General features: G+C 39.1%; 1 protein-coding gene across 11 annotated transcripts in view; it reads left to right on the plus strand.

Annotated features, from left to right (window-relative positions):
* The window catches only part of PAK3 (p21 (RAC1) activated kinase 3), a 256,608-nt gene that overhangs the window by 189,271 nt on the left and 41,368 nt on the right, over positions 1-25,969 (plus strand). For all 11 annotated transcript variants that reach the window (XM_059157369.1, XM_059157371.1, XM_059157373.1 and 8 more), the window contains 3 exons: positions 4,508-4,639; positions 5,520-5,685; positions 20,846-20,909. In XM_059157369.1, the coding sequence (XP_059013352.1) occupies positions 4,508-4,639; positions 5,520-5,685; positions 20,846-20,909 (362 nt within the window). The remainder of the gene's footprint in view (positions 1-4,507; positions 4,640-5,519; positions 5,686-20,845; positions 20,910-25,969) is intronic.

Here is a 25,969-nt window from a genome sequence, read left to right on the forward strand (position 1 = left end):
GTTAACATACGTTGTAATTAATATGAATTTCAAGTGTACAGTGTGGTTTCCACACTTCCATAAGACACCCGGCTCTCATCACAGCAAGTGCCCTTTTGAATCCCCATCCCCTATTTCACCCAACACCCCACACACCTCCCCTCCAGTTATCATCTGAAGAGAAACCAGAATATCTATCGACATTCTTTTTCAAGTATTTTTTTTTTTTTTTTTATTATTTGACAGAGACACCGTGAGAGAGGGAACACAGGGGGATTGAGATAGGGAAAAGTAGGCTTCCTGCAGAACAGGAAGCCTGATGTGGGGCTTGATCCCAGGACCCTGGGATCATGACCTGAGCCAAAGGCAGACATTCAATGGCTGAACCACCCAGGCACCCCTCTTTTTCAAGTTTAGACAGACATAGTTACTCTCAGCCTAGAAGGGAGAGCGTACCAACATTATACCTGTGATCTGCAAAAACATTACTAGCAAAACCTGTTAGTAAGCCAAGCTGTTTATTAAACTCTAGCAGCAAGAAAGAGCCCTCCCTTTATAGAGTTTTGCAGTGTATTAAAAAGGGGATGTCAGGAAAGAACATTTATAGGGTTTTAGAGCATGGCTATATGATTTTATTTTATTTCATTTTAAGATTTTATTTATTTATTGGAGAGTGAGAGTACACACATGAGAGAGGGAGGCAGAGAGAGAGAGGAAGAAGCAGACTGTGATAAAAAGGGAGCCTGACCTAGGACTCAGTACCCAGACCCTGGGATCATGACCTGCGCTAAAGGCAGACAGTAACCTGACTAAGTCACCTAAGTAGCCTTGATTTTATTTTTAAACATCTATTTATTTGTTTGAGGGGGAGAGGGGCAGAGGGAGAGAGAGAGAGAGGCAGACTTCCTGATGGGCCCTATGTGGGGCTCAGTCTCAGTTCCCTGAGATCATGACCGGAGCATAAATCCAGAGCCTGACACTTAACCCACTGAGCCACCCAGGCACCTCATGGCTGTGTGATTTTAAAGCATGTCTTACAAGGCAAGGTACAGGTTAGGATTGTGCAGTGTTTGTGATTAAATAGCTTTAGGTTGGTGAAGTGAGAGTCTTCAAAAGAGTCTTGGTGAACAAGCTGTTATTCTTACTAAGTAAAATGCTTCAGTTGGTTCAGTCTTATATTCTAAGAATAAGCATTTCTTGAAGTAAGAAACTGCTAGTTTTGCTTGTTCTCATAGTGTTTAACATAAGAACAGGAAAATATGCTCTCACCTGATGCTGTTTAACACAGGGAAAAGAAAGTAGGCCCAGCCCCAGTATTCTTTACACAGGGATGGGTAAGTATGCCTGGTCCTATTCTTACTTAACGTGGGGCCAGGAAATTATGTTGATTTCAGTCCTCAGGACCAACACCTGGTGTTCTAGCTATGTTCTGGGTCAGCTCATGTTCCCTGGCCCATCTGTCATGCAAAAAATAATGTCCCCTGGGGCGCTTGCATTGCTCAGTTGGTTAAGTGTCTGCCTTTAGCTCAGGTCATGATCCTGGGATCCTGGATCGAGCCCCACATTGGGTTCTTTGCTCAGGGGAAGCCTGCTTCTCCCTCTCTCTCTGCCTGCCGCTCCCCCTGCTTGTGCATGCTCTCTCTCTCCCCCCCCTCTCTCTCTGTATGTCAAGTAAATAAATAAAATCTAAAAACAAACAAACAAAAACAATGTCCCCTGAAAGCTACACATTCTATCTAACCAACCAGCCAACATAATAGTATAGTGTCTGGTCCCAGATAAACAGAAACATTGGTCTTCTTCCTCCCCCACATACCTTCAGAAGGTGAAAAACTTTAGGTTTCCTAACAGCCCTTTTTCTGTCCTCAGAGATGGGGAGTGCCCCCCATATGAAACAGGAATAGTGAGGTTAGTAATGAATGTTAAGAAACAGTGACATTTTGCAGACAGCTCTTCTTTAGTTAAACAGTCACCATTGAGATGTACATGGTTACCTCTTGGTCAGTAGTACTGCTTAGTCTTTGTACCAGTCTGAGAAATCTAGACCTAGGCCCATTTTATTTGGCAAAGGGCATTTTTAGATCCTTGTAGGCTGTATATACATTCTCATTTATGGAGACTACATGGTGTGTTATATCAAATATATTAAAGGGCACCTCTGCCCCATATAATTTTTTTTTGCTGTAAACTCTTTAAAGTGATATTTTTAAAATATTGATTTTGAAATTATGTGATTACAAGTAACACTGAATTTTTGGTTAGGTATCATTTATTGGAAGTCATTATGACTACTCAGCAGTGGTTTCTAAAGACAATCTAATCTACAGTTTGGTTTTTAATGCAGTGAAATGTCTGTAACTACTAACTTGAAGTCACTACGTGAAGTTGACATATATACTTCATAGACAAGTCATTAGACATTACTTACTTTAGATTTTAATAGTTTTTTGTTACATTTTGGAGGCAATGACTTATTTCTGACTTTAGATATTTTCATAGGCTCATGGAAAGCTTACTGTTCCTAACCATAGTTCATATTGCCTGATAGATTAGATAGCTTCATTTGCCATATAACAAGTAGTCCATTTATATGCAGTTCTACCCTTCTGCCAGTGAACAATGATTGGGTGCATTCTTGATCCCAGCTGGCGTAAGGTAGAGCAGAACTTTCTGAAACAAAATAATCTCAAAGCAAACACCGATAAACTAGAAACAATTTCTAACTTTCCCCACTGAAGTGCCTTGAAGAATTAGTCTTTTACAAGAAGAAACTGATTTTTTTTTCTGGCAATTTAATGTCATTAACACATGTCACTTTCCACACAGCTATAGTACAACATAATAGCTTAGCTCTTTTGGACAAATTAGGACTAAATTACAGGTGTATAAATAAGAAAACCAATATCAACTAAGCATATAAATTTCAGTCTATGAGCCACTCATTATGTGTATCAGGGCAAGCAGATATTCTTTCAAATACTTTCTTATAAATTCTAAGTTGTCTTCCTTTGCACAGTAGATAAATCTTGCCATCTCTGATCAGATATATGATTGAATCTTATAGCTCTACCATCAATTTATACATGATTGTAGAAGACCCGAGTTGAATTTCAACCATAGGCTGAGGTCCTTTGATGTTACAGTCTATTATTAGGCTCTCTGCATTTAACTTAGGAGTTTTGTCCTCAAGAAATGAAAATTATTTTTTAGGACTAGTTTGAGCCAGTATACCCAAAGGCATCAACCAAAAACCAATACATACACACACACCAAAAAATAAAAAACCATCCATAGTAATGCTTTCCAATAGAAATGAATGTCATAAAAGCCATATATGTAACTTTAAATTTTCTAGTAACCACATAGAAAAAAAAAAGAAATAGATGAAATTTTTAATGACATTTTACTTAGCCAAATGTATTCAAAATATTATCATTTCAGCATATACACAACATAAAAGGAAATGTCTTTCACCACGGAACTATTTTACAGTTTTTTTCATGTAATATATTCAACATGCAATATATATGTTACACTTACAACACACCTCAATTCAGACTAGTCACATTGGAATTGTTCATTAGCCATGGACAACACAGACCTCTATCATTATTCAGTGATTTTTAAACTTGAGCCTGAACCAGAATCACCTGGAAGGCTTGTCATAACACACTATTATGCCCCACTCCCAGAGTTATGATTCATTAGTGTGGGTAGAGTCCAAGAATTTGCATTTCTAACAAGTTCCTGGTGATGATGCTGGCCTGGGGACCACAATTTGAGAACCACGGTCAAGGTGCTTTCAAAATTCAGCTTTGGAACCATTTTTACCCCTGCATTGACATGAATGATGAAGAACCAATGCTAGATACGATGATAGTTGTTTTTGGTGGTGGTATTGCAGTTTTTAACATTGCAAAGCACCATTTATACCTGTTGGTTAAGACTGAATAATTATTTATGTTGATGAATATTCCTTAGATCTTCATGTCTGTTATTTTCTGAGTGCTTCTTTCCAGGAGGCTGAACAGGGAAGCAACATTTATGGGCTTGCTTGTACTTAGTGAGTATTTGCAGAGCTGTATTAATACCATATCCATATGCATGCTCTGATCTTTAGGCACAAAACAGCCCTTTTCTGGTCGACAAATTATCAATCAACAAATTGACAATCGGCCCAGTACAAATTCAAGGCTTTAATAACATTTTTTAAATATATTATTCATTGATTTCCAAAACATTGAACTCTCAAATACTAAATGAATAGCTCACTGTTTCTGAGCTCAGTGGAAAATAAGAAAGATTTTTTTTAAAAAATGTCATGATGTTTAAAACCATGACCTGAATTTACCTCGGAATGTGGGCAGTCCCGGTCACCAAAATGTAGAGGCTCTGCTAATTTGTAAAAGGTGCAGTTTTTTTTTTTTCATATCCCTATGTGATCCAATATTCCATTTCCCTTTTCTCATTTCTGAGAAAAACAATGGGATGTTAATACCTGGTCTCTAACCTTTGTTTTTGTCATAAGAGTACAAAAACAGCATCAGAGCCTCCTTTGGCTCCTCCAGTGTCTGAAGAAGAAGATGAAGAAGAGGAAGAAGAAGAAGACGACAACGAGCCCCCACCAGTTATCGCACCGAGACCCGAGCATACAAAATCAGTAAGTCACGAATGACTGTTTCTAAATGACTCAAAAGATGTCCTCTGGAACAACTGTAGAGTCAGAATCTAGTCCATCCACGCCTACCTATTGAGTATCTACTGTGTTCCCTGAACTAGAATATCAGGTACAACCTTGATTGAGGTTGCTTTTTGGGGATACAAGATGGTATGTGATAATTAGAGAATGATACCAAACAACATGCAAATAAGTGCTAAGTTATAAGATTGCTACCGAAGTTAAATTAGAGAAGGAAATCCATGTGAATCAAGTAAGAAGAACTGCCTAAGCAGGGGCACCAAGGTCAGAATTAGCACAGCATATATGGGGAACCTCAGAAAGTGGGATCCTGAGAGCTTTCAAGAACAGTATATTTGAAGCAACTTGAAGCTCTTGCTTAATGATTAATTAATCACTTGACTTTAAAAACTCACCAGGGGTCGGGGTTGGGGCATGGAGGTGGAATGAATAGTCAAGGCACAGAGGATTCTTGGGGAAATAACAAAACTCCATTGCCATTGTGGTGGATACACATCATTATACATTTGTCCAAACCTATAGAATGTATACCCTAAGAGAGAACTGTATGTAAACCATGGACTTTGGGTGATTATGACACATCAGTGTAGGTTCATCAGTTGTCAGGAATGTCCTACACTGGGCAGGGGGTGTTGGCAATGGGGGAGGCTATGATGTGTGGGCACAGAGGGCAGTTGGGAAATCTGTACCTTCCTCTCAACTTGACTGTGAACCAAAAACTGCTTTAAAATTTTGTGTTAATGAAAAAAAATAAAACCTCATTGCCATGACAACATCTTGACTTCATAACCCTTTTCCTGGCCTACTGTTTTCATCGTAGAATTGTTTTCTTATCTTTAAGATCTACACTCGTTCTGTGCTGGAATCCATTGCTTCACCAGCAGCACCAAATAAAGAGGTCACACCACCTTCTGCTGAGAATGCCAACTCCAGTACTTTGTACAGAAACACGGATCGGCAAAGGAAAAAATCTAAGATGACAGACGAGGAGATCCTAGAGAAGCTAAGTGAGTTTGGGGAGTATTTTGTTTTGATTTCTTTTGTTTTCTGCCATCATTTCTTCATGGGATGGTCTCTTGTAAAACACTTAAAGTGGGTACTGATCTTTTCAAAGTTTGGGCCTCCTTGCATGAACTCTAGACTCCCTGAAGTCAAAAGATGTAAAAGTTTGAACTTGCTCTGTATTCCAAATCACTCCTTCCCCCATGCTCCAAATTTGACAGAAACTAAATATTTTCGCTTGATAAAATCAATTAAGGTGAAAACTTGACATGATGAATTAAACAGTGTTTTACTTTAAAATGATGCTCCCAAAAAGAATAAAATAATCTGATGACATATCTTTTGATCATCCCCCGAGGTCTCCCAAATGATCCATCACAATAGATAAGGCAAGCTCAGGGCTCATTGCAGTCAATCAAAACCAGCAGCCATAGTAATATAGTCTTTTCCCTTAACTTAGGAGCATTTCTATGTGGAAAAGGGGAACAGGGCCAGCAAATGCTCCCAAACTCCCTCCCATGGTGTCATGATTGCGTACACACTTGTGCATACACACTCACTCCAGTTTCACAAAACAATCCTCTATCAGTTAGCTTTCTGTATCGAGGAGATTTAAGAAAAAGACATTGTCTGCTGAGAAGAGCCAAAGGTCTGTGAAGCACAGTCATTAAACTCATGATCCAGAAGCATCTAACACATTTCTGGTTATCTACAATCAGTGCCCTCAGTCTTACTAACTCCTCTTCATCCTTCGAACCCCAACTCAAATGGGAGAGGACTGTGTCTCCTTTCCCTGAATGTCCAGCTCTTTAAAAAAAGGTGCTTGGTACATAAAGGTATTTAACAGATGCTTTTTGAGTGAATGAATGAAAGAGTGAGCAAAAAAACATGTACCTTGACTGAGTCCCTGCTTGTCTTTTCTATGTAAGAAGCTTTGGAGGAAACCATAGAAAAACAATTTCCTGCCATCAGGAAACTTACAATTTTATTTGGATAATAAGATTCAATAATGTAATACAATTAGAGAAAAGGAAGCTGTCTGGTTTCATGCAAATTTCCATCTCACCTCAGGGAAGGAAGAGAGTGGTTCCCACTGGATACCTCAGGGAAACTCTGCATAAGTGCTTGTGGGGCCATCTTGCCCCTCCAGGAAATACTTGGCAATATCCAGAGACATGTTTATAGTCACAGCACAGGGAAGGCTACTGGCCTGTAGTGGATAGAGGCTAGGTATGTTTCGAAAATGTCTACATTGCTAAAGACATGCTGCTCCTTTCCCTTCTGTGACAAAGAATTATTCAGCCCCGAATGTCAGTAGTGTTGAGGTTGAGACATTCTGAGCTAGATGTATTTGGAAAGGCAAAGGCTGGCAGTGAGCGTTTGGAACCGGAATCACTGGGACTTCAGCCATCTGACTTTACTATACATGATTAAATATGCCTCTGGTGCTAATACCTACTATTTGCTGTAATAACAGTAGTAATAATTTGCATCTATTGAGATTTCTCAGTGCTGGCCACTTTACATACATGGTAAGGTTTAATTTTCATAATATCTTGGGGTAGATTTAAATACCCTCATTTGATAGATCGCTGAAATTAAGCCTCAAAAAAATAAAGAGACCAGGTTACCAAACTAAAATGAGTGGTGGAACCCGAGTTTGAACTCAACTCTGTTTGCCTTCAAAGGTTACACTAGTTCTATTAACCCACTTTGCTTCTGCATATCCCAACTCTCTATATATAGAAGAGGGAAGGTAAAAGAAAGACTTTTCTGAATAATTCCTATTTAATTATTCAGACAGTTACCTCAAATCTTTTCTTTATTTCATACATGTAGATATGACCCTGTGAGATTTTATTAGATTTTTAAAATCTGACAGCTTTGCTTTCATTAAAAAAAAAGACTATGATGGGTCTTTGTTTCAAATCTTAATTGATTTATGAGAATGCAGATGCATTTTTAGGTTTCTTATACTTACTGACAGAGAGACGAACATTCTTCTCTTGTGCCAAAATGTGGCTTTCCTTGCAGACTGTAATGGTGCCTGAACCATGGTCACTGTTATTGCTTGTGTATTCTGCCCTGCCCTGAGCAACATGATGAAGAGGAGTAAGCTGCCTTTGATTACATTTATAAATGAAGGACTGGGTGTTTTCTTCTCAACTTGAAACTGCTCGGGCTTTGGGAGACTCACTTTCTCTCTGGTCTGTAGGCCACCTGTAACTGCCAATCTGACTTCATGCTTCCAGATCTTGGCAGGGAGAACCTACAGAGAAATGGTAGAATGCTTTTCATGAAGCGGGTCCAGGCTGAGCTCTACTGCAAAGTCTGCAAAGTGGGTCTTTCCTACTTCTGCTGCATCTGTGGACATGCACCCCCTATGTGCCTTCTCTCTCTGCCACAGCCTCACTCTATAAGTTCAGATGATTTATTTCACACCTCTGAGCATCAGAGATAAGAATCATAATGGCATTTGAGGATTCTGTCTATAGGATGGATTTTTTTTTTTTTATTTTATTTTATTTATTTTTATTTTTTTTATTTTTTTTTTATTTTTTATTTTTTATAAACATATATTTTTTATATACATATATTTTTATCCCCAGGTCTGTGAATCACCAGGTTTACACACTTCACAGCACTCACCAAATCACATACCCTCCCCAATGTCCATAATCCCACCCCCTTCTCCCCAACCCCCTCCCCCCGGCAACCCTCAGTTTGTTTTGTGAGATTAAGAGTCACTTATGGTTTGTCTCCCTCCCAATCCCATCTTGTTTCATTTATTCTTCTACCCACTTAAGCCTCCATGTTGCATCACCACTTCCTCATATCAGGGAGATCATATGATAGTTGTCTTTCTCTGCTTGACTTATTTCGCTAAGCATGATACGCTCTAGTTCCATCCATGTTGTTGCAAATGGCAAGATTTCATTTCTTTTGATGGCTGCATAGTATTCCATTGTGTATATATACCACATCTTCTTGATCCATTCATCTGTTGATGGACATCTAGGTTCTTTCCATAGTTTGGCTATTGTGGACATTGCTGCTATAAACATTCGGGTGCATGTGTCCCTTTGGATCACTACATTTGTATCTTTAGGGTAAATACCCAATAGTGCAATTGCTGGGTCATAGGGCAGTTCTATTTTCAACATTTTGAGGAACCTCCATGCTGTTTTCCAGAGTGGCTGCACCAGCTTGCATTCCCACCAACAGTGTAGGAGGGTTCCCCTTTCTCCGCATCCTCGCCAGCATCTGTCATTTCCTGACTTGTTGATTTTAGCCATTCTGACTGGTGTGAGGTGATATCTCATTGTGGTTTTGATTTGTATTTCCCTGATGCCAAGTGATATGGAGCACTTTTTCATGTGTCTGTTGGCCATCTGGATGTCTTCTTTGCAGAAATGTCTGTTCATGTCTTCTGCCCATTTCTTGATTGGATTATTTGTTCTTTGGGTGTTGAGTTTGCTAAGTTCTTTATAGATTCTGGACACTAGTCCTTTATCTGATATGTCGTTTGCAAATATCTTCTCCCATTCTGTCAGTTGTCTTTTGATTTTGTTAACTGTTTCCTTTGCTGTGCAAAAGCTTTTGATCTTGATGAAATCCCAGTAGTTCATTTTTTCCCTTGCTTCCCTTGCCTTTTGCGTTGTTCCTAGGAAGATGTTGCTGCGGCAGAGGTCGAAGAGGTTGCTGCCCGTGTTCTCCTCAAGGATTTTGATGGATTCCTTTCGTACATTGAGGTCCTTCATCCATTTTGAGTCTATTTTTGTGTGTGGTGTAAGGAAATGGTCCAATTTCATTTTTCTGCATGTGGCTGTCCAATTTTCCCAGCACCATTTATTGAAAAGGCTGTCTTTTTTCCATTGGACATTCTTTCCTGCTTTGTCGAAGATTAGTTGACCATAGAGTTGAGGGTCTATTTCTGGGCTCTCTATTCTGTTCCATTGATCTATGTGTCTGTTTTTGTGCCAGTACCATGCTGTCTTGATGATGACAGCTTTGTAATAGAGCTTGAAGTCCGGAATTGTGATGCCACCAACGTTGGCTTTCTTTTTCAATATCCCTTTGGCTATTCGAGGTCTTTTCTGGTTCCATATAAATTTTAGAATTATTTGTTCCATTTCTTTGAAAAAGATGGATGGTACTTTGATAGGAATTGCATTAAATGTGTAGATTGCTTTAGGTAGCATAGACATTTTCACAATATTTATTCTTCCAATCCAGGAGCATGGAACATTTTTCCATTTCTTTGTGTCTTCCTCAATTTCTTTCATGAGTACTTTATAGTTTTCTGAGTATAGATTCTGTGTCTCTTTGGTTAGGTTTATTCCTAGGTATCTTATGGTTTTGGATGCAATTGTAAATGGGATTGACTCCTTAATATCTCTTTCTTCTGTCTTGCTGTTGGTGTAGAGAAATGCAACTGATTTCTGTGCATTGATTTTATATCCTGACACTTTACTGAATTCCTGTATAAGTTCTAGCAGTTTTGGAGTGGAGTCTTTTGGGTTTTCCACATATAGTATCATATCATCTGCGAAGAGTGATAATTTGACTTCTTCTTTGCCGATTTGGATGCCTTTAATTTCCTTTTGTTGTCTGATTGCTGAGGCTAGGACCTCTAGTACGATGTTGAATAGCAGTGGTGATAATGGACATCCCTGCCGTGTTCCTGACCTTAGCGGAAAAGCTTTCAGTTTTTCTCCATTGAGAATGATATTTGCGGTGGGTTTTTCATAGATGGCTTTGATGATATTGAGGTATGTGCCCTCTATCCCTACACTTTGAAGAGTTTTGATCAGGAAGGGATGTTGTACTTTGTCAAATGCTTTTTCAGCATCTATTGAGAGTATCATATGGTTCTTGTTCTTACTTTTATTGATGTGTTGTATCACATTGACTGATTTGCGGATGTTGAACCAACCTTGCAGCCCTGGAATAAATCCCACTTGGTCGTGGTGAATAATCTTTTTAATGTACTGTTGAATCCGATTGGCTAGTATTTTGTTGAGTATTTTCGCATCTGTGTTCATCAAGGATATCGGTCTATAGCTCTCTTTTTTGGTGGGATCCTTGTCTGGTTTTGGGATCAAGGTGATGCTGGCCTCATAAAATGAGTTTGGAAGTTTTCCTTCCATTTCTATTTTTTGGAACAGTTTCAGGAGAATAGGAATTAGTTCTTCTTTAAATGTTTGGTAGAATTCCCCCGGGAAGCCGTCTGGCCCTGGGCTTTTGTTTGTTTGGAGATTTTTAATGACTGTTTCAATCTCCTTACTGGTTATGGGTCTGTTCAGGCTTTCTATTTCTTCATGGTTCAGTTGTGGTAGTTTATATGTTTCTAGGAATGCATCCATTTCTTCCAGATTGTCAAATTTATTGCCGTAGAGTTGCTCATAGTATGTTCTTATAATAGTTTGTATTTCCTTGGTGTTAGTTGTGATCTCTCCTCTTTCATTCATGATTTTATTTATTTGGGTCCTTTCTCTTTTCTTTTTGATAAGTCGGGCCAGGGGTTTATCAATTTTATTAATTCTTTCAAAGAACCAGCTCCTAGTTTCGTTGATTTGTTCTATTGTTTTTTTGGTTTCTATTTCATTGATTTCTGCTCTGATCTTTATGATTTCTCTTCTCCTGCTGGGCTTAGGGTTTCTTTCTTGTTCCTTCTCCAGCTCCTTTAGGTGTAGGGTTAGGTTGTGTACCTGAGACCTTTCTTGTTTCTTGAGAAAGGCTTGTACCGCTATATATTTTCCTCTCAGGACTGCCTTTGTTGTGTCCCACAGATTTTGAACCGTTGTATTTTCATTATCATTTGTTTCCATGATTTTTTTCAATTCTTCTTTAATTTCCCGGTTGACCCATTCATTCTTTAGAAGGATACTCTTTAGTCTCCATGTATTTGGGTTCTTTCCAAACTTCCTTTTGTGGTTGAGTTCTAGCTTTAGAGCATTGTGGTCTGAAAATATGCAGGGAATGATCCCAATCTTTTGATACCGGTTGAGTCCTGATTTAGGACCGAGGATGTGATCTATTCTGGAGAATGTACCATGTGCACTAGAGAAGAATGTGTATTCTGTTGCTTTGGGATGAAATATTCTGAATATATCTGTGATGTCCATCTGGTCCAGTGTGTCATTTAAGGCCTTTATTTCCTTGCTGATCTTTTGCTTGGATGACCTGTCCATTTCAGTGAGGGGAATATTAAAGTCCCCTACTATTATTGTATTGTTGTTTATGTGTTTCTTTGATTTTGTTATTAATTGGTTTATATAGTTGGCTGCTCCCACGTTGGGGGCATAGATATTTAAAATTGTTAAATCTTCTTGTTGGACAGACCCTTTGAGTATGATATAGTGTCCTTCCTCATCTCTTATTACAGTCTTTGGCTTAAAATCTAATTGATCTGATATAAGGATTGCCACTCCTGCTTTCTTCTGATGTCCATTAGCATGGTAAATTCTTTTCCACCCCCTCACTTTAAATCTGGAGGTGTCTTCGGGCTTAAAATGTGTTTCTTGGAGGCAACATATAGATGGGTTTTGTTTTTTTATCCATTCTGATACCCTGTGTCTTTTGACAGGGGCATTTAGCCCATTCACATTCAGGGTAACTATTGAGAGATATGAATTTAGTGCCATTGTATTGCCTGTAAGGTGACTGTTACTGTATATGGTCTCTGTTCCTTTCTGATCTACCACTTGTAGGCTCTCTCTTTGCTTAGAGGACCCCTTTCAATATTTCCTGTAGAGCTGGTTTGGTATTTGCAAATTCTTTCAGTTGTTGTTTGTCCTGGAAGCTTTTAATCTCTCCTTCTATTTTCAATGATAGCCTAGCTGGATATAGTATTCTTGGCTGCATGTTTTTCTCGTTTAGTGCTCTGAAAATATCATGCCAGCTCTTTCTGGCCTGCCAGGTCTCTGTGGATAAGTCAGCTGCCAATCTAATATTTTTACCATTGTATGTTACAGACTTCTTTTCCCGGGCTGCTTTCAGGATTTTCTCTTTGTCATTGAGACTTGTAAATTTTACTATTATGTGACGGGGTGTGGGCCTATTCTTATTTATTTTGAGGGGCATTCTCTGAACCTCCTGAATTTTGATGCTTGTTCCCTTTGCCATATTGGGGAAATTCTCCCCAATAATTCTCTCCAGTATACCTTCTGCTCCCCTCTCACTTTCTTCTTCTTCTGGAATCCCAATTATTCTAATGTTGTTTCGTCTTATGGTGTCACTTATTTCTCGAATTCTCCCCTCGTGGTCCAGTAGCTGTTTGTCCCTCTTTTGATCAGCTTCTTTATTCTCTGTCATTTGGTCTTCTATATCACTAATTCTTTCTTCTGCCTCATTTATCCTAGCAGTGAGAGCCTCCATTTTTGATTGCACCTCATTAATAGCTTTTTTGATTTCAACTTGGTTAGATTTTAGTTCTTTTATTTCTCCAGAAAGGGCTTTTATATCTCTCGAGAGGGTTTCTCTAATATCTTCCATGCCTTTTTCGAGCCCGGCTAGAACCTTGAGAATTGTCATTCTGAACTCTAGATCTGACATATTACCGATGTCTGTATTGATTAGGTCCCTAGCCTTCGGTACTGCCTCTTGTTCTTTTTTTTGTGGTGAATTTTTACGTCTTGTCATTTTGTCCAGATAAGAGTAAATGAAGGGGCAAGTAAAATACTAAAAGGGTGGCAACAACCCCAGGAAAATATGCTTTAGCCAAATTAGAAGAGATCCAAAATCGTGAGTGGGGAGAAAGGGGATAAAAAGAGGTTCAAAAAGGAAGAAAGAAAAAAGAAAAAAAAAAAAAAAAAAAAAAAAAAAAAGAAAAGAATTTTTTTTTTTAAAAAGAAAACACCTAAGAAAAATGTAAAAAAATATATATATATATTAGATAAACTAGTAAAAAATCGTTAAAAAAGAAAAAGGTAACAGTTAAAAAAAAAAAAAAAATTTTACCCGAAGGCGAGAAAAAAAAAAAAAAAAAAATGAAAAAGAAAAAATTAAATTAACTGCAAGACTAAAAAAAATCACAGGAAAAAAGCCATGAGTTCCGTGCTTGGCTTTCTCCTCCTCTGGAATTCTGCTGCTCTCCTTGGTATTGAAACCGCACTCCTTGGTAGGTGAGCTTGGTCTAGGCTGGATTTCTTGTTGATCTTCTGGGGGAGGGGCCTGTTGTAGTGATTTTCAAGTGTCTTTGCCCCAGGCGGAATTACACCGCCCTTACCCGGGGCCGGGGTGAGTAATCCGCTCGGGTTTGCTTTCAGGAGCTTTTGTTCCCTGAGCGCTTTCCGTAGAGTTCCAGAGGACGGGAATACAAATGGCGGCCTCCTGGTCTCCGGCCCGGAGGAGCCGAGAGCCCAGGGCCCCACTCCTCAGTGCGCCCTCAGAGAACAGCGCCCAGTTACTCCCGTCTGCCTGACCTCCGGCCGCGCTCCGAGCTCACCGAGCCTGCGACCGGTTCAAGGTAACACGGAGCTGCGAGCTTACTGTCGGCTCTGTCTCTGTAGCCGGCTTTCCCGTTCCAATACCCGCAAGCTCTGCGACACTCAGACACCCCCGATCCTTCTGTGACCCTGCGGGACCTGAGGCCACGCTGACCCCGCGTGGGCTTCGCTCCGGTTTAGCCTCTGGAGCGATGTCCCTCCGCGGAACAGACTTTTAAAAGTCCTGATTTTGTGCGCGGTTGCTCCGCCGCTTGCCGGGAGCCGGCCCCTCCCCCCGGGGTCTATCTTCCCGTCGCTTTGGATTCACTTCTCCGCCGGTCCTACCTTTCAGAAAGTGGTTGTTTTTCTGTTTCCAGAATTGCTGTTCTTCTTCTCTTCGATCTGCCGATGGATTTTCAGGTGTTTGCAATCTTTAGATAAGCTATCTAGCTGATCTCCGGCTAGCTGAAGCAGTCTCAGCTTGCTACTTCTCCGCCATCTTGACTCCTCCCTAGGATGGATTTTTTTTTTTAAAGATTTTATTTATTTATTTATTTGACACACAGAAAGAAAGAGGGAAACAAGAGGCAGAGGGAGAAGCAGGCTCAGGGAGACTGACACAGGGCTCAATCCCAGGACCCTGGGATTATGACCTGAGAAGAAGGCAGATGCTTAATGACTGAGCCACCTAGATACCCCTGTAGGATGGATTTTATGTAACTCAACCTGTGACTAAGAAGACAAGTATTGGAGTCAGAAATGACAAGCCCCTTTCTTGTGCTCCTCTGGGCAAGTGATTTAACTTTCCTTGACCTCTTTTTCCTCATCTTTTAAAAAGAAAAATATGGAGATATCAATAGTACCAATGTCATGGCATAATAATAATAATTAAATGAGAATCAGGCATATAAAAACCACAGCCACAGTCCCTCGTACACAGTAGGTGCTCAGTAAATGGTAATTACCATTTTATTACATGAATGCAAAGCCTTAGTAAGATCGTACACTAGACCGGGCTTTGGAATGAATCATAAGGGAGTCTGAGTCATAGGCCCAGACTAGCTGTGTGTCCTTAGGCCAGTCAGTCAACTCCTCTGAATTTCAGTTTCTTCATTGGAAAAATGGAAGTAGTACTAGTACCAATGTGATAGGGATTTGGTGAGGACTAAACAAGGTAAAGTATGTAAGACACCTAACACAATAAATAATAGTACACATTTAATCATATTATTTTTGTCAAATGAGAGCCACCATATTTTGCAACATAAAAAAGTGGGGGTCGCCCAGTGGGACAGAATGTTTGAAACCAGCAATGAGCTAAGATGCATGGTCCTTATACAGAAGTGATTGAGAGAATCAAGGCCCCCTTTGGAGCTTAGGGAAGGAGTCAATGAGCCTGTGCTAAGAGGCAAAGGAGAGGAGGCTGGGAGCCAGAGAGTTCAAGGAAGAGCCTATAGCCCATACCAGAGCAGATCCCACCAAAAGCATGGGGAAGGAGGGAGGACAGCCATCTTTGGGCTCAGGGATCCAATTACTGTGAGGTGGGCAGCCCAGACCACAGAGCCGCCAGACTATTCCTCTTCTACACAGTTGCTGATTGTGGGGGCCAGACTATGGGATCATTAATAGCTGAAATAAACAGATCATCTTTCAGTTTTACACAGACAGATAGCCTGGGTCTGGCTTGTTCATTGTGGTCTGTCTGAATCTGTTGGAAAATAAAGAAACCCCTACATTTTAGAGAAAATTTCCAAAAGGCACTGTCAGCAAAATGGTACAAGGCAGGAAATTTATTTTGGGCCCCACCATCACCTCCTCTTCTTGTCCCTCCCCTTCTCCAGTGTTCCCCACTCAAAACTCTTCTAATTTCCCCCTCAGATGGACTAATATTAATTTAGAGAATTATTTTTGCTTTTTTCTCAGGAATCCAAACCTCCTCGGTATGCTAAAGGAATAATCTTTTCAATGGTCAGAGTTCAACTTAGCTTAATATGTAGGTAAATACCCTGGTAAGATTTTTTGTCACTGAAACCACACCATCAACCCTATTTTCAAATACTACTATTTAGTCATTTCTTAAGTCCTCATACTTTCAAATTAATAGTTGGCTTCTTATTTAAGAAATTGCCCTGGTAGGAAAATTGTTTTGGTGCGGCTTTTTTTTTTTTTATCCTTTTGATTTTGAGTTGCTCATTTTTGTCACTGTTTTCCCCTGTCGTGTCACAGTGGGGTTTTTCTTCCCTTTCCTTAGCGTAATTTATAAAAACCGATTACAGTGGCTCTGATGAAAGAGGTCACTTGAAAAGCTTGTTTTGTGATTGGGAATCATAAACAAGACCTCCTGTGCACTTGCCTCACATCAGTAGATGGCAGCACACACTCTCCTGTGAAGGGTAGTGGGTGTGGAGACGCCATTTTATTTGAACAGCAGTTCAATCCAGAGGCAGGAGCTCATCAAAATGGCTGTCTTTTGGAAATCCTCATGAAAGGATTTATTTCCAGTTGTTTTTTTTTTTAAACTCTGCATTCCAAGGAAATAAAGGTTGAGTAATTTACTACCATAAAACCTCATTAACTGAACCCTGCCAATTGAAATTGGTCATAATTCAGAAAGTGGCTTGGGCTGAAGCTTATTTGCTTTTGTTCAGTCTATGGAAAAGAGTTTGCTCAGCAACTTAATAGTATAACTTTCTTAGAAGACTATAAACTCCTTAATAAAATGATGGTTTCAAGTGACTTTCAAATTGTCATTTCATTACAAAAAAAAAAAAGAAAGAAAGAAAGAAAAGAAAAAAAGAAGCAAGTCCAGGCCTTTATCCATTAACAGCTGACTTGAATAAGGATAGTTCTCAGTGATATAGAAATCTGTAAGACGATTTGAAAGGTGAAGTGGCAATTCAGAAATTGTTAAATTAAGGTGGCATTCTGTAGATGTAACTCAAGTAAAATACATTCTCCAACCCCTTTCTTAAAATATGGGGCATTCACAAAAGAAAATGCCTAATTGCATTTGAGTTCAATGCAACAGACAGTAATTGAGTAACTAATGTATTTCTCACACAACATTATTTGGGGAGGTGCTAAGGATACACAAATGATTGAGATCTGACTCTTGTCCTTTAGACATAGTTTATAAGGGGATGTCAAATATATAAAGATGGATACATGGTGTATTTAGTATAGAGAAGTACTGTAAGTGCAAAGGCAAGAGAGACAGAAAGAGAGAGAGGAGATACAGTAGAATAAAGGGGAATTACTAATTTTATTTGAAAAAAAATCAGGGAAGTCTTCCTAGAAGAGGCGCCATCAAAGCTAAACTGAAGCATGAATAGGAGCTTGAAAATTTAAGAAGGACATTCCAGGCAGGAGAATAGCAAGTTTAGATGGTAGGAAGGCATATGCCCAGGAATGCTAACTTATTCAATGTCACTTAATTATATCATTGGTGGTAGGTAGAAGGATTAGAGTCTTAAGAAAGGAAGCTTACCTGTTAAGCAAGAGCTCACTGTTACCTGCAGTTTGTTATGGTCAAAGCAATGAGGCCTGAGTAGGGAAGTGGTGGAAAAGAGATGGAGAATGAAGCAAAAGTCAGATATGAAGGGCCTTGTGCTCCCTGCCAAGGAGTTTGAAATTTACCCTGTAGGCATCAGGGGGAGCTTTGAGGACTTCTGAACCAGGGAATCACATGATTGCATTTGCACTTAGAGCACCCTGCCAGATTGAAGTGTGGAGCCCAGATTGGAGTGTGACGAGGCTAGCAGTTGGGAGTCCAGTGAGGAGGCTGTTAGAATAGCCCAGACAAAAACAATGAGGGCCCAACTAGAACAGTAGGAATGAGGAAGGGACAGATTGACAAGGTCTCTGGGAGGTAAACAGATGCAGGCTCAGAACTTGGAGGACAGCCGCATGGAGGTAGTGAATGAGAGGAATGAGTCAGATCGGACTCCCAGATTTGTGATTTGGGCTACTGAGTGGATAGACAGTAGTTCAGTGGACTGAGATTGGAAATGCAAGAGAAAAAGCATTATAACTACTCACATATCATGTATGTCTTATTTAACTTCACTGAAACATGGACTTGTGTTATGAAAAAACAAACCACCACCCCCACCACCAACAAATCTAACAGCTTGATAAACAGTCCAGGACTGAAACATTTATTTTTATTTCAAGGTATACCATCTACTGGTAGGTCTGAACACTAGGTATTGTTTATAGCACACAGTTTAGCACTCAAATATATACTTTCTTGTCCTCATTCATTTGGTCAATAAATATCTGTTCAGTGACAGCCATTGTTCTAGACACTGAAGTTATAGAGAAGAAAAGACAAGGTTTTTGCCCTCAAGAAGAAACATGAGAATCTTATTAGAGGGATCAGAGAAGAATTAAAAAATTAGGATGACTTGAGATAATGTTTAAGTAATAAATAGGAATTTGTGGGTTAGATAGAAAAGGAAAAGGGGGAGCATCTGCAAAGACCTAAGCCTTTGATAGTGATAGCATTACTAGGATTTAAAGTGGGAGGGATGGAGAGTAGAGGAATTATATGAGATTAGTCTTGTTAGGTAGGCATTGGTTGGTGCTAGACAGTAAAGAGCATTCTATGCCAGACTAAGAAATTTGGACTTGATTATGTAGCAAGGAGGATATTTTGAGGCATTGTAAGGAAGAGTGAAATCATTCTGAAGAAGGGCAACTGTACATATCAGCTTGCCCAGGAAAGTCTTGGTTTGTGAACTATATGGTGGCCCTATTCCTAAAGCATTGTGGAAGATAAAGAAGGTTGAGTGTTGAGGTAGCTAAGGACTAGTGCAATTGTTTGGAAAAGAGGTGTTAAGGGCCTGAACAATGGCACTGGCCTTGGGCATGAAGAGGAGGGAATGAATAAGAGAAGACATTAGGAGATAGAATGTAGAGACCTTCTCTTAAATAGTTCATGCTGTAAATCTTATCCTATTGACACTACACTTCTTTGGAATAGAGCCATGATAGTTAGATATAAGTCAAAGGTAATGGTACCAATATGTTTGCTTTAAAAAAAAAAAGGAGGGGGGGGCAGAGACATCCAGATAAATGATTCTGTTCAAGATAATCCACTTGAAAACCTAAACCTGTATTCCCATGATGCTGTTAAGGTCCAGAATTTTTCTGCATTCATTCAAGCCCTGCATTGAAGGGCCAATGGCACTTCTTTTAGATTTGTTTTGAGCGGTAGTGGTGTATTCATCCTCTGAGTACTGAATTTGGTATTGTGAAATAAAAAAAAAAAAACCCAATATTTGTTTCCCATAGCCAAACATGATAAATTTAATGTTTTTCTTGCATGGTTATAAACCACCTTATTCTCCAATGTTTAGAACAGTCTATAGAAACACAAAGTAGATTGGTGGTTGCCTAGGGGGAGGGATGGATGAACAGTGACTGCGAACAGGTACATGGTTTCTTTCTGGGATGATCAAAACCTCCTAAAATGAGATTATGGTGAAATTAAATAAATTTTCGTAACTCAAAAAAGTTATGAAAATCCATTGAATTGTACACTTAATTTTTTCCTTTAAAAAAAAAATACTGGGCACTGCTTTTGCTACATCCCACGTAATTTGATAGATTGTATTTAATTTTCATTTAGTTCAAAGTATTTTTAAATTTCTCTTGAGGTATCTTCTTTCACGCATGTCTTAGTTAAATATCTTGGGATTTTCCCGTTGTCTTTCTGCTATTGATTTTTAGTTTGTATCCATTATGATTAGAAAAGGCATTGTGTACGATTTCAACCTCGTAAAATTTGCTAAGGCTTGCTTTGCTGCCTAACATGTGCTCTATCCTGGAGAATGTTCCATGTACACTTGAAAGAAATGTGTATTCCTCAGTTGCTGAGTGAGGAGTTCCATCAATGTATTAGCTCTAATGGATCCATAGTGTTGTTTGTGTCCTCCATTTCCTTGCCGATCTTCTCTAAGGTTGTTCAATCCATTATTGAAAGCAAGCTATTAATTAAAGTCTCCCACCATTATTGTGTTGCTGTCAATAGCTCCCTTCACTCTTGTCAGTGTTTGCTTCATACATTTGGGAGCACCGATGAATTGCACCCTTTAAATGAGTGAGCTTTTATGGTATGGAAGTCATATTCCAGTAAAGTTATTACTAAAAAGTGGAGTGCAGGGAGGGTTCTGGGTTTGGGGGTGTAGGATTTCAGAAAGCATGATCTCGTTGCTTTATGAGTCAACTTTGTTCTTTATTAGACCCCATCACTCTTAGCGCAGTACTGGGTACATAGTCATGGCTCAAGAGATATTTGTCCAGCAGAACTGAATATAGTGTAGCACTCAATTTCTCTCCAATTCAGAGAAGATAGTGATTTTATCAAATAGTTCATGCAAGTTCTTAGATGTTTGTATCTCCTGATCTACAGTATCCTTTTATGTGAACTTTTTATAAATGTTGAGTTGTGTCCAGTCCTTTTTGTTTCTCAAACATCATCAATTTTGAATATAAAACAGCACAGGTTATTACTACTATTTTAATTAATATATTACTGTTTGTTACTTTAACTTAAAACATATTATTAGCCATAAAAATTATAGAAAATACATGAAAATATTGCTCTGATGTTTTGTTTGTCATTGACTGTGGCATTGTAATTTTTAGTATTAAATAAAGGGAAATCAACCACCCAATTTAAATCTTCTCTCTCTCTCTCTCTTTCTTCCTCTCCCCCCACCCCCATACTCAGGAAGCATTGTGAGTGTTGGTGACCCAAAGAAAAAATACACAAGATTTGAAAAAATAGGTCAAGGGTAAGTGATTGTTATTTAAAATATCAAAAGATAAGCACCAGAGATATACATTCATATTCAATAGAAAACCTGGGTTATTTCAAGTTCTGCATTCTCAATATTGGTCTTTCTAGTTGACAGACTGACTGTTAATTAATATAGCAAGACCTCTTGCTGGAATCTGCATTAATGTCGGGCTGAGAGCTATTTGTTTTGGGACATTTGAATCCCATAGAGTTAGAAGATCCAAACTGATTTCTCTGGAAAAGCAGTAGAGTTATAGAAACCTCTGACTCACATGAAAACTCCTTTATCCCTGTCCCCCTTACATCTGTATGGATATTGGGCTTCCAATCCTGTTTCATTGTGAAACTATACAGTGACAGAGTGGAGGCAGAAGAACTCCTTAACCTAATAGTCCAGAGGGGGGCAGAGTTGACTCTGCAAGTAAGGAGGAAAGAGATTAACAATCCCTAAAGGAGATGGAGTACAGAATTTTCACTTAGCATGCTTATTAAGAATAAAGATCCCCAGGCCTGGTTGTCAGAGATTTGATTCAGAAGTCTGGAGTGGGGACTTAAGAATCTGAACTTTGGGAAAGATCCTCAGAAATCCTGATCCTCACCTAGAAAAGAGAACCACAGGACCAGATCATTCACTAGAGCTAAAGATGGGGGTCATCTGTTCTCTAAGTCAACTGTAATTAGGTATGTTTCTCAGATCTTAGTGTGAAACTGAGTGGGCTACAATGTTTGAAACAGGGAAATGTTTTGTTTAAAGTCAAATGAAGTGTTCTTAAGAGTTATCCTTAAATGGGGAAGGAGACAAGATATTTAGATGCGTCAACTACTATATGCCAGGAACCAAGATGGCACCCCAGAGGTCTCCTGGCTGAAAAGAAAGGGATACAGCTAATGTGCCTACAGAATTATGCTAGCCCTTCAGCCAGTGGAGTCTATTTTCAGATAAGGGAATGGACAGTTTCTTCTTCAGGTAATTCACTGCTTTTCCTTGGATTCTTAGGTTCAGAAAATTGTATGTTGTACATAAGCTTGACAATTTTTCATGATTTTTATTTTTTATTTACTTTCCCCCTTTAGCTTCTGTACTAACGTTTCTTTTGAAATTGCCAACTTATCTCGGAAAATAAGGGAAAGCATTCATTAGATATTTTGGCTAGGGCGTAAGAGTCTTGTGGCACTTGTGGGGAACGTGCTGGTTTCTTTCTTATGATAAGAAAACCAGAAGAGGGAGGCAGAAACTCAGGCAGAAACAGATGGCCAAGTTTCTTCTTCCAGTGGAAACCATAATGCTGTTGCATTTGAAATTTTTAGGGGTTAAAATATTTGTGCTTTTTATTTTGCTTTGTCATTTGATATCACTGGTATTCTTACTTGCTCATGGAGGAAAAAAGAAGAGTTTTATAGTCTCTGGCGACCACTGTCACCTAACCAGTCAAATAGTATTTCTGCCAATTGCTCTAGACCGCTGTTATCTAAACAGAACTTTCTGTGATGATGGAGATGTTCTCTATTTGTGCTGTCCCATACAATAGCCAGTAGTACAGGTGGCAGTGGAGCACTTGAAACATGTCTGATGCAAATGGAAAACTATATGTATTTAAATTAATTTATTTGTTTATCCCACATTTATTGAGTGCCAACTGTGTGCCAGATACTTCTCTAAGGGCTGGAGAGACAGAGATAGGTAATGATGTGGGCCTGCAAAGAACTTAAATTCTATAGTAGTAAATGCTTGATAGAGGGGTTCATTCATTAGCATACAGGGAACACACTGAGACAAGTCTCCCTCACCTGAGTGCAGGGCAGGGCTGGCTTTTGTAGCCATTATTTCCCACCTAGAATTTTCCTTCTTAACTTCTCATGAACTGGTTGTTTTACTTAAGTAAGGAAGCCATACCTTCTCCAGACACACACACTTCAACTTGCTTTCTTAATGCCCAAAAGGTGAACACCTCAAGGCCAGTTAAAACACAGTATTCAGGGAGCTTAGAAAGCAAAAATTGCCTTTTAGATTTTGCTGTAATCTGGTTGGGTTTTGGTGGAGCTAATAATTGGAATGGATACACAATCCACAGAAAAGCTGCATTTCAGATCATTGCCATCCAGTATGGTAACCATCTGACCATCTGAGCACTTGAAGTGTGGCTAGTCCAAATTGAGATATGCTACAAGTCTAAAATACCCACTGATTTCAAAAACTTAGGAGGAAAAAATGATACAAAATATCTCAATAAATTATATATTGGTTACATGTTGAAGTGGTATTTTACATGCATACAATGTAGTATTTTGTATTTACATACCCATAGTGTGTTATCAAAATTAATTTTATCTTTTAATCTTTTTAGAGTATAGCTCCCCCCCCCCCCAAATTTAAAACAGGCTCTCCTTCTATTTCTAAAGGGCAGGGCTGCTTTAGTTGTAGGTCTAAATGGGAGTTATTTGTTTATTTTTTTCAAAAAAGTAGGTTTGTTTCAGGAGTTGGTTTTTTGGGGAGTGGGAAGTGAAAGATGTTACAATTTTGTTTTGATTGTTCTTTCCCACTAAGACCCAACTGAGCCAAAAATAGCATTGAATTTAAAAAAGAAAAAAAGTAAGAAATGGTTTCAAATATCTCCCAGATACCAGGTAATGAAGCAAGGCTGATTTCTCCAAGGACAAAGATTAGGCCACCAAGCAACTTTGCATACCAAAGAGATTTCCCCTCCTGGTTATTTATGCCTCTGATGTCTGAAGGTGCAAAAGGAAAGTTCTGTATTTCTCCATAATTCTGTAAAACCTTTATACTCTAAATTGAAAAGTCAAAGCAGAAATCCTGCCTGCCACTGTGGAAAGGTCTGTTTTAAATTCCCGGCTAGTTCATCATTTCAAAGAATGTTGAAACCAGTATCTAGTTCACTCATATGCCCAGTTCAGCTTTTAAATAAGTCCTTAGAGGGTAGGGAGTCAGTCTATCTTATTCCTCCCTTTGTCTCCCTTGGTATCTGGCACAGGGCTTTAGTGCTTAGTAGCCCCCCCACTCCAAAAAACAAAGGAAACAATTTTGTACAATTTCGGTCAACAGCAAGAGTTTACATGGTCAAGGTCAAAGACCTACGGAGCTTCTCCTGCCTGCTTCTCCCATTTTCTGGATCTGTTTTTGCCTCAGTAAATATTTGTGAAACAAGCAAGAAAATGTTTGTCTTTCTAGCTCTCCTTCTTCTGTCTCTCTTTTTATGTGTATATACCTGTCTGTTTTGCACTTTCTGTTCTATTTCCCTATCTCTTTCTCTTTCTTGATGTGTCTTCATCTCTTTGTTCTCATAATAACTTGATCTGATGCCTTATCTCTTGGGCACTTGTGGTTGCTACACGGCTGTCTTTTTCATTTGTGCTGGCTTCATCTTGTACTGTCCATTTTCGCACATACACTCAACCCAAATGGTAGTAATATAAAATCAAGATGTACTTATAAAGAGCTTTTAAGATATAATCTAGTAACTGAAATCTACTTATTTACTGTGATTTTAGCTTGTATTTAATTTACTAATTTTGGTTTAATGTTTTTGTAGATTTTTGCTCTCTGTTCTTAATTTCTAAAGTCAGTGAGCAAAATATTGATTTATTTCTCTGTAGACCAAAAAATGAAAACCACTTAACTTAATTTTCCTTTTACTTAAATTGCTCTCAATGGATTTTTCCATGAATTAGTGGCGTAAGTTAGACAAACTCGTCTCTGCTCTCAGTGTATAGAGTTTGTATTTTCTTTTCATTAAGTCTGGGTGTTTTTTATTGTTTTGCTTTACCTATTATGATGGTGAAATTCAAGCCAGTGTCTGTAATCATTTGGTGCTAGGAATAATCAGTCCCTGTATTCCATTTTCAGCTTCAGGGAGCACAGCAGCTTACTCTTAGGAGCCCAATTTGAGAAGAACCTCTCCATTAATCACCCTCATCTACTTGGAAAACTAAAATTTTCCAGTATGGGTTTCTGCCATCCCAGCGTTCAGGCCCAGGGCCAGAGAATTGGCCTCCATCTTCCATAAATCAAGTTCAGAACTGCATGTCTAATCATTTGAGGCCATCGCTGAGAGTGAAGGCTAAAAATGACATTATTTCACCAGATTTCTGTGAAACGGCTTCTATACTTGGCCACTGAATTTAGATATTTTGAGCAGATGTATGTAAAGTTTAAAAAAAAGGAAAGGAAGAAAGAGAAAAGGCCTGGCATCCTCTAAATTATCATTAACAACATGCGTTTGTCAGAAATTATCTGGCAACGCCTGGAATTCTTGCAGAATTCTCACAGAAGCAGTAGCCGTGTGATTACAGAGGGCTGAGTTCACTGACGTCAGCAGCTGGCCTCACCGATTTCTCATTAATATATGTGAATTCATTTTTAAAGCCTTTTCTTACATAAGAATGCACTGAAAAACAGACCCCTTTTCTCTTTCGCTTTCATGTTTGCTCTCACTTCAACATTGTAATAGACAAGTATTTTTGAGGATGCAACTCAGAGATGGTTTGGATCCTGTTTAACGAATGACTTACTTAATTTGGCGAAGTTTCCCTGAGTGCATGCTTCGTTTAATGCACCTAAAACAGCTTCGTCATTAAGAACCAGGTTCTGCTTGTTTTTCAGAGTCCATAGTCTCTCATAGTTCACCTCCCCTTCCAATTTCCCCCAGCTCCCTTCTCCTCTCTAACTTCCCATGAAAAACAATCTGAGGGGTTTGAAGGGGCGGGGGTGGGAGGTTGGGGTACCAGGTGGTGGGTATTATAGAGGGCACGGATTGCATGGAGCACTGGGTGTGGTGCAAAAATAATGAATACTGTTATGCTGAAAATAAATAAAAAATAAATTTAAAAAAAAAAAAGAACCAGGTTCTGAGAGTCACAATGACCTCTAGGCTCACAGTCTTTCAGAACATCCAACAGGGAGAGAAGGAAAGTTGTATCAAGAAATAAACTGGGGCTGGGGCACCTGGGTGGCTCAGTGGGTTAAAGCCTCTGCCTTTGGCTCCGGTCTGATTTCAGGTCTGATCTCTGCTCAGCAGGGAGCCTGCTTCCCCCTCTCTA

The sequence above is a fragment of the Mustela lutreola genome, chromosome X (genome assembly GCF_030435805.1).
Source record: "Mustela lutreola isolate mMusLut2 chromosome X, mMusLut2.pri, whole genome shotgun sequence".
NCBI classification, from domain to species: domain Eukaryota; kingdom Metazoa; phylum Chordata; class Mammalia; order Carnivora; family Mustelidae; genus Mustela; species Mustela lutreola.